Here is an 18471-nt window from a genome sequence, read left to right as displayed (position 1 = left end):
TAAAATGTCAAATTCATTTCTACCTGAAATTTCATTAAGAGCCAAGTCCTTGACACACTGGCTACTATAGATGATATTTCCTTCATGTGTAGGAGAATTGTCACTCTACCAACTGCTCCTTCTAAACACCAATTCTGGAATTAAATGAACTGTCACAAGTTAAAGTTCTACCTCAAATCTACATTTTACCTACAAAATTTTGAAAGGACTAGATAAACATATATGATGCAATATATTTCAATTAAAATAGCAAAATGTAATCACACTGAAGGAGAAAAACATGATATTCTAAAGTTGCTATCAAAATAAAACCATATCACCTACAATGTTCAAATTCCCAACCAAACAAAAATGTCAGAAAACATCATCAGGTTGTTACACAAAATAATTTGTCACATGATCTCTGGGCAACATTGGTATGGTAAATCACAACAAAGGACTTCTGAATATCCCTTGCTTGTGCTTTTTGTGCCAATCTGAATATTAGGCATCTGATCAGGCTTAACTGAGTGGCTTGAAATTTAATTCTCTATAATGTGTTATCCATGGTAACCATGTTACTTATGGCTGCCTCTTCCATGGTGAAGCTAAGAGAGCAGAGACAAGAGAACTAAACCTTACTAGTCATTACCCCTCAGAAGACAGAGAAGAAACAAAACTGTACAAGGCTAGAGAAACATATATCTGCTTAGCACTGTTTTGAAAAGAAAATAATTATCTTTGAGGAGCTACATCAGTAAGTCCCTACATCAGTAAGTCCCTACATCAGTAAGACGGTTAAATTTTAAGAACTGTAGAGAATAAATTTTCCAGAACATTGCAATATTTATTTTATCAAAGCGTTTCCTCAAACTGTCTCACCGACTTGGACATCTGGTCCACCTCAGGGTTTTCTGTGTTTGATTTGTTTCGTTTGGAAGAGTTACTGAAGAAGTGGAAAGGAAAAAATGACTGATTTTCTCGATAATGCCAGGCTTCATTACTCTATAAACATTTGTATACGTAAAATTGGCTTGTTAACCATTAACTCAGGCCTCTTGTTACTGCCACTCTGATATAACATTTAATAAATCAGATTAAACTAACTCTATTTTGAAGATGCCAACCATCTAAAAATGAACATAGAAAGCTCTATACCATAGACATTCTTATTTCTGGCACTCTCTTGATTCCAAATTTTTACTGAGCTTCCCTTCTGCAAATCTACAGTACATGGAAGATTATTTTCATAATATTGTCCCTCAAAGTACTGTAACTCATCAAAGAAGGATGAAATTGCATTTAATATGGCTTTGGTGCTAAGACAGGATGTTTCTTTGGGCTTGTTGGATATAACAAAAAGCTACAAAGACATAAAAAAAGATTTAATAAGATACAAATTCTTCAGACTTTAATAACATCAACCTTGAAAAATAAAATTAATGCTGTTCAGAAGACTTGGTAAAACTGTTAAATTATCATTTGGTGATCTCTATATGAAAGCTAAAATAATTTTTAGCTTGGATTTATAAAAATCCATATAAAGTAAAGGAAAAATTATGCCAAAACTTAATATCAAGACAGAACAATTATTTATTTATACCTTTCTATATAAAATATAAGTAATTATAGCAGGGATACATGAAGACAACTTCTATAACATTAAAATTTGTTCAACAGTCCCTTACTATAGAATGTATTTTCATCTTTTATTCAAGAAATAAATGAAAGAAGACACTAAGAAATGAAATTTTCAAAGCCTATACTTAGGGAAATTTAGAGGGTAAAAAAAGTTCATTTTATGCAGGCAAAAGCATTTAAAACAGATTTTAAAATCTGGTTCCAAAAATAAGTCTTGTGATACGATACCTAGAAAAATCCCTACATATTTGTTAATTAAACCACACACTTCTAAAAATCCATGGGTTAAAGAGAAATTAGAAAATATCTTAATTGAATGATAAAAACATAATACGTCAAGATTTATAGGATGCAGCTAAAGTAATGTGAGAAATTTTTAGTTATAAATGCTCATATTCGAAAAAAAATGTAAAATCAGTGATCTAAGCTTCCACCTTAAGAAGCTAGAAAAAAAAGATTAAGCTAAATCCTAGATAAGTAATGAAAGGAAATAATGAGAATAAGAATGGAATTCAATAAAGCAAAAAATGGACAATCAACAGAAGCAAAAAACTCAAATGCTGGTGCTTTGAAAAGATTAATAAAATTGATAATTGTTCAAGAAAAAATGCAAATTATTATCAGGAATGAAAAAGGGGGAATCACTACAGATCCTACAGACATTATTAGAATAATAAAAACCTCTTATGAACATCATTGTGCCATTTCATTTTGGATGAGATAGATAAACATCAAAACACAACTTATTGTGATGCAAGTGTAGTTCAGGGATAGAATTCTCGCCAGTTATGCAAGAGACCCAGGTTCAGTTCTTGGCCCAAGCACATCCCCTCTGTCCCCCTTCCCCCCAAATTCAACAAATGGTGCTACAATAATGGGATAGTCACAAGGAAAAAGAATGAAATGCAATCCCCACCATACTGTACGTACACACACAAACAAACAAATAACAAAGAGCCTACAATTTATTAAAATTGACACAAGAAGAATAAGACAGTCTTAACAGCCCATATCAAATACAAAAACTGTAATAAAAAACCTTACCACAAAGAAAACTCTAGGCACAGAGAGCTCTACAAGTCAATTCTATCAAATACTTAAGGAACAACTAATATGAGCCTTACAAAAACTATTTCAGAAAACAAAGCATAAGGTAAAACTTCTCAACTTGTTTAAAAGTTAACATAGTACTGATATCAAACCTGAGAAAACATTACAAGAAAATTACAGACCAATATCCTCATTAAAAGAGATGCAAAAATTCTTACCAATATAAGCAAACAGAATCCAGCAATATACACCATGGATAATCTTGGTGTTATCCACGGTTGCTGCATCATTTGTTAAAAACATTTTCTTTCCCTTATTGAATTGACTTGGTATCTTGGTTGAAAAAAAGGCAGAGATTGTCAGAATGGATTAAAGGAATCATGAGTCAACTATTGCTATGTATAAGAGGCTCATTTTAGAGCCAAAGACAAAAAATGCACTGTAAGTGAAAGAATGAAAGAAGATATTCCATGCAAACACTAACTGAAAGAGAACTGGACTGGTTGTACTAATATCAGACAAAACAGATCTTAAGGCAAAAATTGCTATAAGAGATAAAGGTCATTATATATTGGTAAAAGGGTTAATCAACCAAGAAGATATAACAATTATAAACATAAATGAATATATCAGCAGAGTCCCAATGCATATAAAGCAAAAACGATTAAGTGAAGGGAAAAATAACAACTATAGTTGGAGACTTTGACAGCCCAACTTTCTGTTGGATAGAAAAACTGGACAAAATTAAACCAAGAAGTAGAAGAACAACATAACAACCAACTAGACCTAACATATAGAATACTCTACCTAGAAACAGTAGAATACACATTCTTGTCAAGCACACATGGAACTTTCTTCTGCATAGACCATATAAGGCCACAAGATGTGTCAATAAATTTTAAAAGATTGAAATCATATAAAATATTTTCTCCGACCACAACGGAATGAAATTAGAAATCAATAGAAGGAAAATTGACAAATACGTGGAAGTTAAAAAACATAACCTCTTAACCACTGCATCAAAGAAGTTTGTAAATGCTTTCAGGTGAATGGAAATGAAAACAAAACATACCAAAACAGGAGGAAGCAAAAGCAGCGTTCAGAAGGAAATTTATAGCTATGGCTACATAAAGAAGTAGAAAGATCTCAAATCAATAGCCTAACCTACTACCTACTAACCCTTTTACCAATATATAATGACCTTTATCTCTTATAGCAATTTTTGCCTTAAGATCTGTTTTGTCTGATATTAGTACAACCAGTCCAGCTCTCTTTCAGTTAGTGTTTGCATGGAATATCTTCTTTCATTCTTTCACTTACAGTGCATTTTTTGTCTTTGGCTCTAAAATGAGCCTCTTATACATAGCAATAGTTGACTCATGATTCCTTTAATCCATTCTGACAATCTCTGCCTTTTTTTCAACCAAGATACCAAGTCAATTCAATAGGGGAAAGAAAAAGAAGATCAAGCTCAAAGCCAGCAGAAAGAAGGAAATAAAGTTTAGAGATTAGTGAAATAGGAAAACAACAGAATCAATGAAACCAAAAATTCATTTTTGAAAAGATCAACAAAATTGACAAACTTTTAACTAGACTGACCAAGAACAAAAAAAATTCAAATGACTAAAATTAGCAATAAAGTAAGGACATTACTACTAACGTTTATACTACAGAAAAGGATTATAAGAAAATACTATGAACAACTGTATGTCAACAAATTAGATAACCTAGTGGAAATGGATAAATTCCTAGAAATAAACTGCCAAACTGACTCAAGAAGAATTAGAATGTCTGAATAGACCTGTAAGAGAGAGAGAGAATCAGTAATAAAAAAATCTTCCAACAACAAAAAGGCTGAGGACCAGATGGCTTTGCAGGTGAATCTGTCAAAAACTTACAAAACATCAGCCTTTCTCAAACTTTGCCAAAAAAATACAGGAGGGAATGCTTCCTAACTAGTATATAAGGCCCTTATTACCTAATACTAAAGACAGCACAAGAAAGGAAAACTACAGACCAGCATCCCTAACAAGTATACATATAAAAATCCTCAACAAAATGGTAGGAAACTGAATCCAGTAGCATATTAGAAAGATTATTATACACCATGACTAAGTAATTCCAACCCAAAGCATATACCCAGGAAAACTGAAAACAAAAAGTCAAACACAAATGTTTAGCATTTTTCACCAAAGCCAAAAAGTGGAAACAACCAAATTGTCCATTAACTAATATATGGATATACAAAATATGGTATATCCATATAAAGAGATAATATTCAGCCATAAATAGGAATGATTTGCTGATACATGCTATAACATGGAACCTTAAAAATAAGTATGTGAAAGAAACTAGATACAAAAGGACACATGTTGGAGGGTTCTATTGTTTGAACTGTAGTTGAAAGCAGATTGGTAGCTGCCAGGGGCTGGAGAAAGGGGTAATGGGGATGATGGTATGAAGGGTATGAGATTTCTTTTTGGGGTGAGGAAAATGTTTTGTAATTAGGTAATGGTGATGGTTGTACAACACTGAGAATGTGCTGGAAGTCACTGAATTATACACTTTAAAATAGTTAAAATGGTGAATTTTGTTGTGTGTATTTTGCTACAATAAAAAGAAATTATTTCTTCTCACTTAAAAACAACAACAGCAAAGGGGCAAAATTTGTGAATAGACAATTCACAAAAGAAGATAAATGAGAAGCCCAAAGAGACATGAAAAGATGCTTATCATCTTTGGTCATCAGGGAAGTGCAAATTAAAATAATAATGTAACATTTTACATCTGCTAAAATCAAAGAAAACACCATCAAATGCTGGCTAATATGTGGAACAACTGGGACTCTAATACACTTTTGGTGGGAGTATCAAAATAGTTTAACCAATTTGGAGAACTGTTTGGTAGCTTCTTATAAAGCTAAACATACATTTATCTTAAGTTCTTTGAAATTTAAACGCAATACAAGTTTGTTCCATTTCTCTTAACCCAAATGCAAAGTTTATAAGGGCATTTAGCCACTGATTTTCAACCTCCTAAATTTTAACTGTCCTTTTCAAAGAGAGTCTAACACGAACAAATTGTGCCCACATTTTTATAGATTTCCCTAAGGAAGCTCATTTTGTTATTGATTCTAAGTTGCTTTTAAATGGAAATACATAACTGGAAATTTATCAGCCAGTCACCTTTCTTGGAACTAAAATTAGAGCATTTTAGAAATGGCCTTAGAACGTAACCATCGATTAATCTCCTATTCAAACCTTTCTCAAATTTTTGCAGTGTTCTGCTTTAAAATAATTATATAGTAAGTTCTCTTTCTTAAAAAAATTATCTTTAGAATCTTGGTAGAAATCCTACTTTCTCCAAGTGAAGCAATTCAGTAGAAACCCCACTGTCTACTTCTCAGGACTAAAAAGGTCAAAAAGTATAGGGGAAACAATCAAAATTGGTTTTCTGAACACCAAGAATGGGACAAGTAGTATGCATCACACTTTCTATATGTTATTTCATTCAGTCTTCACAATAGCCCTGTAACACAGGTCTCTGTATCTCTTGGCCTGGAATCCTTAAACTTGCCAGATAAGGAAACAGGTTTGGAGAGGTTAAAATAATTTCCCAGATTCAGATAACAAGTATCCTCGGGAGTTAGTATAGTGTAATGGTTAGTGGTTAAGACTTTGGAGTTTCCCTGAACTAAAATCCTAACGCTGTTTACTGTATAACCTAGGACAAATCACTTTATTTCCCTAAGTTTTGGTTTCTTCATTGGTAAATGCAGATGATAGCAGTATCTACATTTTGGGTGGTGATGGGGGGACAGGGAGTGCTATGAACATTAAATGAGATAATGCTTACACACACTTTTGTATTTGCAAGTGAAGTCAAGATAATTTCTGAGTTGTATGATACTGGATTGTCAGGGGCACCTGTTCTCCTTATTAGTGAAGAGCAAACATCCCCACCTACTTTCCCAGCACAAAGAAAAAAAAATCTCATACCCTAATCAGCAAGAAGCAAAAATTAAAATTTCCTAAACTATCAAAAATCATCACCATTCAATTACAACTGAATAATTAATGAAGTGAAATAGTGTTTGATGAGACTCTAATGAGGTGATATCTGGATGTCTTTTTTCTTATTGAATATTATATTTCTTAATTTGAGCCTAAAGGAAAAAATAAAGATGTGGGCAGATCTTATGCATTAATATTGTGTGAAACCAGCTTGGAAACCAATAGTGGTTCCTAAAAAAACAGCTCAGGTGAACCTGGTCAAAGCGGAGGTTGCTCATTTTTGCCCCAGTGCCAAGGGGGCAGGGCTGATGGAAAAAGAAAAAAAAAAAGAAACAGAGGTTTTTGTGGTTGTGTTTCTACAAAGGCTTGACTACCTTTGGATACAGCGGTAAGGCTTCTCAGGCTGCAACTGCCCCAGGCATAGGCAGAAACAAGCTTGTTTGAGGGCTTGTTTAGAGTCTGTGCCTTCCCCAGGGGAGGGGTGAAGCCCAACTCAGGTGGAATCCCTCCCTCAAGGAATTCAGACCCCAGGACTTGGTAATTTGAAGCCATTAAAACCAGCCTACAACCTCTCCTCTGTCTCCACCATGCCCCCAGCAGAGAGTCTGCCAAAGTTAAAGGTACCACATCATCTTATGCTGGTGGGACCTGCAGTCAGACAAGCGCCACATACTGGGCAGGATAAGAAAAACAGAGACCAGAGACTTCACAGGAAAGTCTTTCAACCTGCTGGGTCTCACCCTCAGGGAAAACCGACGCAGGTGACTCTTTCCTCCTGACAGGAGGCCAGTTTGGTCTGGGAAAATCCAGCTGGGGTTTATAATACCTATGTAGACCTCCTAAGTGTGGGGGGAAAAAGGCACCATACAAGCAGGGCCAGAAACAAGAAAACAAGAACTGAAAAATTCTCCTCTGTTAAACAAAACCTAAGCTAGAGGTCCAGATAAAGCTGAACTGAATGTCAAAGAAAAGATAGACAACAAATTCATCCAGCAAGAAAACCCTAGGTAAAAGAAGTGAAAGCAATCTCCAGAATAAACTAATTAAGGTAACTAAATGCCTAGATGCCAGCAAAAAATAACAAATCACACTAGGAAAATTGAAGATATGGCCCAGTCAAAGGAGCTAACCAACAATTCAAATCAAATGAGATACAGGAGCTGAAATAATTAATTCAGAATATACGAAAAGACATGGAAAACCTCATCAAAAATCAAATCAATGAATTGAGGGAGGATATAAAGAAGGCAAGGAATGAACAAAAAGAAGAAATCGAAAGTCTGAAAAACCAAATCACAGAACTTATGGGAATAAAAGGCACAGTAGAGGAGATGAAAAAAAACAATGGAAATCTACAATGGTAGATTTCAAGAGGCAGAAGAGAGGATTAGTGAACTGGAGGATGGAACATCTGAAATCCGACAAGAAAAAGAAAATATAGGGGAAAAAATGGGAAAATATGAGCAGGGACTCAGGGAACTGAATGACAATATGAAGCGCATCAATATATGTGTTGTGGGTGTCTCAGAAGGAGAAGAGAAGGGAAAAGGAGGAGAAAAACTAATGGAGGAAATCATCACTGAAAATTTCCCAACTCTTATGAAAGACTTAAAATTACAGATCCAAGAAGTGCAGCATACCCCAAAGAGAATAGATCCAAACAGAAGTACTCCAAGACATTTACTAATCAGAATGTCAGAGGTCAAAGAGAAAGAAAGAATCTTGAAAGCAGCAAGAGAAAAGCAATCCATCACATGCAAGGGAAACTCAATAAGACTATGTGTAGATTTCTCAGCAGAAACCATGGAGGCGAGAAGACAGTGGGATGAAATATTTAAATTATTAAAAGAGAAGAACTGCCAATCAAGAATCTTATATCCTGCAAAACTGTCCTTCAAAAATGAGGGAGAAATTAAAACATTTTCAGACAAAAAATCACTGAGAGAATTTGTGACCAAGAGACCAGCTCTGCAAGAAATACTAAAGGGAGCACTAGAGACAGATACAAAAAGACAGAAGAGAGAAGAGTGGAGAAGAGTGTAGAAAGGAAGACTATGAGTAAAGGTAAAAAGAAGGAAAATTAGATATGACATATAAAATCCAGAAGGCAAAATAGTAGAAGAAAGTACTACCCATGCAGTAATAACACTGAATGTTAATGGATTAAACTCTCCAATCAAAAGACACAGTCTGGCAGAATGGATTAAAAAACAGGACCCATCTATATGCTGTCTACTCAAAGAACACGAGGCCAAGGACACAAATGGACATTTACACACCAATGTTTATAGCAGCACTATCAACAATTACCAAGAGATGGAAACAGCCAAAATGTCCATCAACAGACAGGTGGCTAAACAAACTGTGGCATATACATACATGTCACTAAAGCTCTGAGTCTCATCTGTAATAGGCTAAAACCACCTATCATATGGGGCTGTTATAATAATTAAATGAGCTCATACATATAAAGTACTTCGTATTGTGTGATAAGCACTCAATACATGGTGGCTATTATTATTGTTCCCACCTTAGAAAACTGGGGAGGCAGAAAAGTATAAAGAAAAATAAAAGTAACTAATAATTTTTTCTTCCCCAAAACAAGTACTATTAACTTTAACACAGTCACATTTTTTTTGTTTATGGAGTTTGTCTTTATATAGCTGAGATCATACCACACAAACTACATTCATCCTTTCTTTGTTTTGTTCTTTCTGGCCTATTAAGAAAACTTAGTCATTTTTTCTATACCTCAGAAACTAGGAAGTACTTTTTTTTTTTTTTATGTGGGCAGCCACCAGGAATTGAACCCAGGTCTCTGGCATGGCAGGCAAGAACTCTGCCTGCTGAGCCACAGTGGCCCACCCTAGGAAGCCATTATTTATGGCTTCTAATAAAAGTTTTTCTAAGATATGAAGACACTGGAACTGATACAGTCATTCTGAACCCCCAGCTTCCTAACGCTTTGGGACCTGACCTCCTGGCCTTAGAATCCTTAAATTTGCCACCATCATCACTTGGGACCATGAAGAGAATCTCCTAAGTACTGACAGGCTGCTAGGCAGGCAGGTCCCCCCACCCCAAAGGCAGAGCTCTGGTGTGGGCCAGAATATAAGACAGAAAGTGCAGAAAGCTTTACAATCCACAGACATTTATCTGCTCAAGTGCCTCTCAAATTTTTCTCGTACCACACAGCACAATAGTAACTGCTAAAATAAAGAACAAAAACAAAATCCCCAAACCTGTTCATCAGCCTTACGCTGAAGTTTAAGCTCCTTCCTCCTAGATACCTTCTGTAACATTTTCTCTTCACAGAAAAGGCAAGATGTATTATTTGGGTTAAGTATTTTAAAAAATTATCAGGACACCAACATTCAATTACACTCTATTTGTAATTCTTCTGTCCTATTCTTCTCTCTCCCTTGATATCGCTTCTCATTTTTGCTTCTTAGATCACAGAATACAATTAATTATCTAATTGTAGAGTCTCAAAATCTACTGTTAGACAAATAATTAATGCAAATCAAATTAAAATTAAAAACAATAAGGCATAACATTTATTTTAGCCAACTACCTAGCTTTTTTTCTTTTTTTGGGAGAGGGGAGATGACTTTGGAATGACTCTTTATTATTGTTGTTGCTGTTGATCTTAAATAAACAGTTGTCTTCTAGAAGAGCAACACTCATGTGACTTTGTGGAGAAGACACTATAGTGACTTTAGAAACAGAAGACTTGGATTTCTGAAGGGCCAAGATTTTGGTTCTACCACTGAGGAGCTAGCTGTATAATTTCATGACACAATTTTTTTGAGTCTGCTTCCCTATCTAAAAAAACAGGAATAAAAATCGTGACTATTTAGCCATACAAAATTTTCATTTAGGTCAAATTATATGATACACATAAAAGTAATTTGTAACATTTAAAAAGTTACACATTGTAAAGGGGAAAGCAATTTGTTTTTAAGGAAAAGGACAGGGAAAAAAGAAACGATCTCAAACACATCCAAACCAATTTTGAATTTTATCAGTACAGTCTGCAATTGCCCTTCCATGGTAAAAACAGATTATTCTGAATAGTTTCATCCGTGAGTGCACAGTTTCCCTTCATACATGCATCATGCTAATTAAAGGATTGTCTACCTTCATGCTGTATTAGAAGAAACTGAAGTGTTAGAACAAAATAAACGGACATGCTATCTCAAGGAGCTTAAATCAGCTAAGGACAGACTGAGAAAAGTCAAGGAATTAGAGGAAGGATTAGGATCACTGAGGTTATAAGAATTTAAAACTTAAAAAAAAAGGTATAAATAGCTTAGAATTTAAAGAAATGTTGAGATGGCTTTTTCCAAAGAGGGAAACCACTATACAGACTCTTAGAGAAATGATTTTGTGAAGCTATTATATGCAACTCCTCCAGAGCCTGACATTTGATTACATTTAAAATTCATCTTTTGATTCCCTTTTCCTACCTCCCCCATATACCATGTGTTCTTGCCCCTACCTCCCACTTTTCCCCATAACTTATTTCCATTTCAATCCATTTTGAAAGTTGGGGTCCAGTTTCACACTGGTTTTCTTAACTTCCCCTTGCCTACTCAACCTGGTGCACACCTTCCCAGTCCCAACATCATGTATACATTCCTCTCTGGAAAAACCCCATCGCGTTCTTGTAGACAAGATATAAAAAACTGTTCAAAACTTCATTACTTTTTTTTTAAATAAATGATAAAAGCTTTAAATTCCAAGCTGTTTCCCTAGGAGGCGAGAGGAACTTGGGGGAAGAGAAGCGATGTTAGCTCAAACCCGCTCAGACTTGGTCATTGCTGGTGGCATAACGCTGTTCTCATTCCATCCGGGCAGAATCCGCTCGGCCAGAGGCATTAGGTCAAAGCCGGTGGGGGGTAGACAGGTAGGTAGAGAGGATTGCAGAGATTAAGAGACAGAAAAAGGTGAAATAAAGGAAGGAGGTGATGAGGGAAGAAACAAAAAGAAGGTGGGGGAAAATGAAGGAATGAACTCAGTAAAAGGAGGGGAGAACTGAAGAAGAGCAATAGAAACAAACCAGGAAAACATAAGTGACTGGTGGGTAGAAAGCAGAGTGTGGGAGAGACGGAGTGCAATGGGCAGAGCAGGGAAGAAAGAGACGCAGGGAGCGAGACGGCCATGCCTAGCCTCAATCTATTTGTTTACTTCCTTACACTGTCATCAGTAGCTGCCTTATCTATTTTCACCTCTGGCAGGAGACGCCCGCCGATGTGGGAGCCAGGGCCCCCGATGAGGGACACCACGCCGTTGCAGTCCACCGTGCTGTTGCGCTTCACGCTGCGCCGGAGGCTGGGGAAGATGCGCGAGGAGCGGCTGCCCTGGCTGTAGCCGCTGTAGCCGCTGTAGCTGCTGCGGCGCTCGCGGGCCCGGATCGGGATGAAGAGGGAGTCCCGGCGGCCCTCGCTCTCCTCCACCGTGCTGTGCTCGTCGTCCGCAAACTCGTTCTCGGAGCCCGGGTCTCGGAACCGCCCAGGACCCCTGAAACTGAAAATGCTGCTTTTGCTGTTGTGGCGGGAGAGGAATGGGGAGCCGGGAATGCTGAGCAGCGACTGTAGGAGGCAGAAAGAGAGAGAGTCTCAGATGGGGCGCTCACCCCTTTATAGGGTAATTAAGCAGAGGCTTTTAGGCTTCTCAGACAGGTCCCGTCCTTGGGTTCCTATTATTAGAAATGTTTCCAGAAAGTACTTCTGGATGTTGAATTTCTATCACTCTTCATCACCCATTATTACTCACATCGCTTTCCTATTAGCCTGTTAGTCTTTGACCAGCTTATGATTAAAAAATTCTACTCACTGTTCATTTATGCATTTGATAAAATGCTTTTATTGCAAGTTCTATGGAGCTGATCCATAAGGAAACACAGTATGTCTACTTCTCATTACTATGGGCTTACATGGAGTGCATCTTTCACTTACTCAATTTAGGCTATATTCCACACCTGCCAAAAGAGAGAGAGAATTTAAAAGTGGCCCTATCACTTGCCATTCTCTCAATACGTATATGCCCTGGAGGTGAAGTACTTTTCTAACAGTGGTCTTCAAGCCTTTTTGCTCACATTCGCTCAAAATGAATTTTTAAAAATTACTATGTTCTCCCGGACCCCATATAAAAGTCAAAACTTTTCACTGAAAGTTCAAACAGCTGTAAATGCCATACTCTCCAGCATCTATAACTGCTGACATTTAAAAATAAACCCTTCTTTGCCACTTAGAAATTTTCCCTCATTTCTTTTTCTCCTTCAACTCGTATTTCCATTCCACATTTGCCAGAGAATCATACCAATGTATACTTTTATGATTTAATGTAGTTTATTGGTCACCCTTGAATACTTACCTGCAGCAAAAAATTATAAATAAATAGTACTTAAAATTTTAGAAATTCTTTTGTGACCAAGAATCTCTAAGAAATTTAAAAAATTCTGGATTGAGTTGTTTTTTTTTAAGGTTAAAGATTGGTTTTCATGTACAGTTTTTCTTTTGTTATTTAAACTGTTACTGTCATTTTTCTAATTGATGAGTTTAATCTTCGTACACCATAGAGCGTAGAACCATAGAGCATATGTGGAGTGAGTTTTATTATAATATTACTACAACTGATCAAAGCTACATAAACATTCATTTTTCTACATAATCATTAAGCTTAAAAAAAATCTTTATTAAAATGCATTTCAATGAGATGGATGAGGTTCTTTTCCAACTGATGTTTAAATATATGTAGATAATATTACTTATTATTAGAGTGAGACAGGGCTCAACATTAGTTCCCCGCTTCCTTTTAATAACAGATTTTAAGTGCTGAGAAAACTTATTCACATAAATAGGCTGAAATGGAAGAATTTTGCTATAGCAATTTTACTCAATTATTTGAACTCCTTCCAAGTTATATGCCAAAAAATCATATAGCATGCTATCAGCAAAATCTATTTTTTTTTAAGCAAAATTTATTTTAATGACCTATTGGCTGACAATTCATTTAGGTCCACTTTCAATTTTGTTGAAAGTAAAAACTGAAAATCATCCTAATTACCAAAGGATTTAAATGTGTGTTACCTAGTTGTTAGAGGCATTCCCTTTCTCAATTTCTGGGAAGGTTACCAAAAATGTTTTATGAAATGTATTAGAAAGATTATTAATTATATGGGTTACTCTTTTACCTAAAGGCACTATTTTTAACCCAACAGAAAAGGTTTCAATAGTACTATATTGTTAACTTCTATACACCATTGTCAACATTTATTTTTTAATAAAATGATTTTATCTTATCACATGCTTAAAATAAATTTTCATCAAAACTTTAAAGTTCCAGATTAAACTCTTTCACGAAAATGTTTACCATATACTAATTGGCAAAGGCAGGCCTCACTGTGAAAACAATTGACCAAATCAGACTTACCTTCATTAGAAAAAGTCTGGCCTCATTTTTCATTTTTAATAAATGTATTAATATATATTCTGTGGACAACCATCCCAGTCTTGAACTTAAAACACCCCAACACCCCCAATTCTAATTCTATTTCACCCTTAACAGAAATATGTTGAGACATATCAGTAAATTCATGATTTAAGGTTCCTTGATTAAACTTTGTAGACCCTAATATTTTTAACCGTCCCTTTGTTTGGCACCAGGAAGATTTTTATTCATTAGGGTAATGTGCCATAGTAAGATCTGGAATGATGAGAGGTATGCCTTCCTTTCATAAAGTGGGAAAAGGTTCATTGTGAAAGGGGATGTGAAAAGAACTGGTGAGACTCTGGACTATAGGGCTAACCTCAGGCATAGAAATACACAAATTAGATTCCTTTCCAACTTCTAAGCAACTAACTGTGCTTAGAAGTCTTCCAGTGCATCAGCTCAGCAACCCGGGAGATGACCACTGCTCTGAGAGAAAAACTTGAAAAATGGCTTATCTTAGATAATCCATCTTGCTACTCCAAGATAGTATGCCCAACAATGACTTGGAAGGAACTTCTGAAATAATTTTTAACTGTATGGGACTCTGTCTTACAGCTTAGGCTTTAACCTTCTCAGAAAATGATTCCAATGTGAAGTTTTTTTGTGGGCTGAAATTATGCAAATATAGTGCATATATTTTACGTAATTAAGTGCCAAATAAACCTTTTTTTTTAAATAAAACTTTGATGATAAAGAATCTTGGAAGGGCTGTTGGGGTCCTCTTTAAGATTTCCATTTACATCTTTTTGCTACCTAGAACCTCATTTCTGGTCCTAGACTCAAAATGCTTCCAGTTCTTGCCTCTTCCTGTAATACACAGAGCTCCCATTTCCTGATCAGTACATTTTCTTTGGGTATTTCTAGTTCCATCATACTCTCCTACTCTCCATTCTCTTTCCTGTTTCTTTTCCTTGATATACAGTCTTCTCCCACTTTGGCTCCAAGCAACTCATAAGTCTCTGAGATAATAAATGAATTTGATCATGGGGCCATATCAAGAAATTCACTAATCTTAGACCATATTATATAAATACCATTATTAAGTGTATACCATAAGCTATATATAGGCCTCTAAACAAGAAGATGCAGATATGTAACATTTCTGAGCCCTTTCCTGATCACCCTGACTTGGTTTATTCTTCCATCCCTGCATCAGAGAACAGGAGCTGCACTGGTTAAATTCCAAAACAGAATGTTGATTGGGCTTTATTTTTGAGCGGATGGTCAGACTGTGTTAAAAAGGCCCTTATGCGGGCAGCTCAATATTTCCTTTTTCCATGTTGTTGGATTGGTAAAGGGACAGGGTCTTCTCCAGCACATTACTCACTGTTCCTCTTCTCACACATTTATGTTTGGGCACCTTCATTCAGTCCCTAAACCAGTTCTACTCCAAGTATCACGAACAGATCATAACAAACATGACCGGTTTGTTACTGGTTTTTGTCAAGTATGGAAACTGTGAGAAGCATTTAAAAACTTTTAGAGCAACTTGACATGTCACATTCAAGAATGTGATAATTTTTTTTAGAAATTCATTTTTATTGTCTTTTACAATAGCATCAATTCATGAAAAATTGGGAAAAACAGAAACTAGTCCTTCATTAGTTTGGGAAGCATGGCTCTAAGCAATGTGGCTGGCTAGAAGATGGTAAAATCCTAAGACTGGGTTTAGAGGGAACAGACGCCTTCTTAAGTTTCTAGCCACATGTTCAATGTAGTTTATTGATGAACACTGAGTTCATACATAATTCCAGCTGTTAATAAAGTGTACCTTAGATACATATCACCATTAAGGGTACTTACTGGGGAGAAATATGGCCAGGACAAGGCAGGACACATGGCCCTAGAATCGAACTCGGGTCTCCTGCATGGCAGGCGAGCACTCTAACATTGAACCGCTGGCGCACCCATCCATTTTATCTTTTACTATTTCCTTTCACACACTCTACCATGCAGCCACCCTGCCTTCAGGTCTTTATTTTCTCCACCTCCTTTGCATGCTCCATTTTTAGCTGTGGAAATCCTGTTTTCCTGGTGCTTCATTGCTACTTCTACAAACATTTTTAGTTCTTCTATAGCACTCAGTCCCTTTTTCAGAGTACTTACACTTTACTTTTTACTACATTTGTTTGTATACATCTTTTATCTCTTTGTCTCTCTCTCTCTCTCTCTCTCTCTTTTTTTTTTTTTTTTTACCAACTACAAGCTATTTGAGAGCACAGTGCCTGATTCATCTTTGTATCTCCTGGAGTGCATCATTGTACATGGTAGGTACAACGTTTAATTTAATTAACATGTACATAGATTGCATACTGCAAATTAACCACCCACCTTGCCACTGTTCCATACCAATTAGTGCACTGGGGTCACTGCCTCACTTCTCATAGCAAGGTTCCCTGGACTGAGTCCATGCTTTTGCACTAGGCCAATTCTGTGAGTTGGCACTACCTGGTGCATTACGTCTCCACATTAGGAAAGAAGTTTAATTTATTTGGCAAATGATCATTAAACACCTATTTGATGGGGTGCTAAGCGATGTGGATACAGTGGTGAACAAGACATATAACATAGACCCAGCTCTTATGAAACTTGGAGCCTAGCAGGAAATATTTTATTCTATATGAGATCTAATATACCAGATTATTCTTAACCTTAGGGAAAGTGATTGGGAAGATAATAACTAATTCAGTGATTTATGAAAACTCAGGTTCAGGATCCAAAGATAATACACACTAAAAAGAAATAGTTAATCTGTAGTCCTTTAATTCTTTGTTCTACTCTTGGCAAGAGTTGACTCTGCAATGAATGTGGAAGAAAGGAAAGATGAATAACCCGTTTTCCTTGTACACAGTGTCCAATCCTGATTTAGCCCATTCCCTGAGAAGAAACATACTGAGGGTAGAAACTCAGCCCCTCCCTACCAATCTCAGCTTCCCAGAACTGGAGGATTTCAGGTCCATAGCTCTATTAACTCCTAGGACCCAGTCAAGTTTATGGGAATGGTAGTCCTTACTTTCTGCTTTCAAAATCTTTCCTGTCAAATGTCATCATATAGATTATGGTTGCAAAGGCACGTCTATTTACTTAGGTTGGACTGTATGATGTGTGAAAAAAACTGTTTAAAAATGAAAAATACAAAAACCAACCAAACAAAACACTTAACTTTCCTGTCAACTAACAAAGAGCTTCTGGTCCTTTTCAGAAAGTCAAGTCACAGCTAAATAAAAATACTACCTTAGGGTGGGCCATGTTGGCTCAGCAGGCAGGAATGCTTGCCTGCAATGCCAGAGGACCCAGGTTTGGATCCTGGTGCCTGCCCATGTTAAAAAATAAAAATAAAAAAATACTACCTTAGGTAGGTTTTTGCTTGGGGTAGCATGGCTTCTGGATTTGAGAAAGTGGCCCTCACATTCCACAGGATATCAACTATGGGAATTTTCAGGGCATCCAATTCACTGTCAACTGGGATGAGGTTTGCAATGACTGGGATATTTGGAATGTGACAAATGGTTGATTTTAAATGTTTTATTTTCACGAAATAGCTTTCCTTCACTTCACTTTTTCTTTTTAATAGTGCAGCAGTTTTCAAAGTATGTCTGGGGAACCCTGAAACACTGTTAAGGGACCCACAAAGTCTAAACTATGTTCATAATTATATAAAATGTTATTTGCTTTTTCATTCTAATTTTCTCACATGTATACAGTGGATACTGTGAGCTTGATGGCTATCTAATATTAAAGAATTTTCTGGGGAAATTGGTGGTGATAATGAATATGACTTTTAAATATTGTGTGTCAGTATTTGGAAGATTTCAATAACTCAGCAAATCAATATTTTCCAAATGATCGATGCATGATATATAAATCATTAATAGGTAAAAGAAATTAAATTTTAATGAAGCAGTGTATGACTACTGATATAGTATCAAATTCCATATTGCAACTTATTTTTTTTTTTCCTTTGTATGCTGTATGGCAGGGACACATTTTATTCTTTTTCCATGTGAGTATCCCCTTGTTGCAGCACTATTTGTTGAATTTTTGGTTTTGCTTGTTTTTTTGTTTGTTTGTTTGTTTTGGGGGGTAGTACATGGGCCAGGAATCAAATCCAGGTCTTCTGCACAGCAGGAAGGAATTCTACCACAGAACTACCCTCACACCCACTGCAACTTACTTTTAAGAAACTATCATTGCTGAGTTTTGGAACAGCATCAAAGAATATCCACAATTATCTGAAAAAGCTGTTAAAATACCCTCCTTTTCTAACACTAAATCTCCATGAAACTGGATT

The 18471-nt window shown here is 36.1% G+C and overlaps 1 protein-coding gene across 6 annotated transcripts in view; it reads right to left on the bottom strand.

Moving 5' to 3' along the window:
• SCN8A (sodium voltage-gated channel alpha subunit 8) overlaps positions 1-18471 on the bottom strand; it is a 187130-nt gene that overhangs the window by 56717 nt on the left and 111942 nt on the right. For all 6 annotated transcript variants that reach the window (XR_013155653.1, XM_077110725.1, XM_077110724.1 and 3 more), the window contains exon 12: positions 11915-12277. Coding sequence is in view for 5 of the 6 variants with exons in the window: in XM_077110725.1 (XP_076966840.1) it covers positions 11915-12277 (363 nt within the window). In the remaining variant the exon portion in view is untranslated. The remainder of the gene's footprint in view (positions 1-11914; positions 12278-18471) is intronic.

This window comes from Tamandua tetradactyla, chromosome 7, assembly GCF_023851605.1.
Source record: "Tamandua tetradactyla isolate mTamTet1 chromosome 7, mTamTet1.pri, whole genome shotgun sequence".
Taxonomy (NCBI): Eukaryota; Metazoa; Chordata; class Mammalia; order Pilosa; family Myrmecophagidae; genus Tamandua; species Tamandua tetradactyla.
This window is presented reverse-complemented; position numbering and strand designations above follow the sequence as displayed.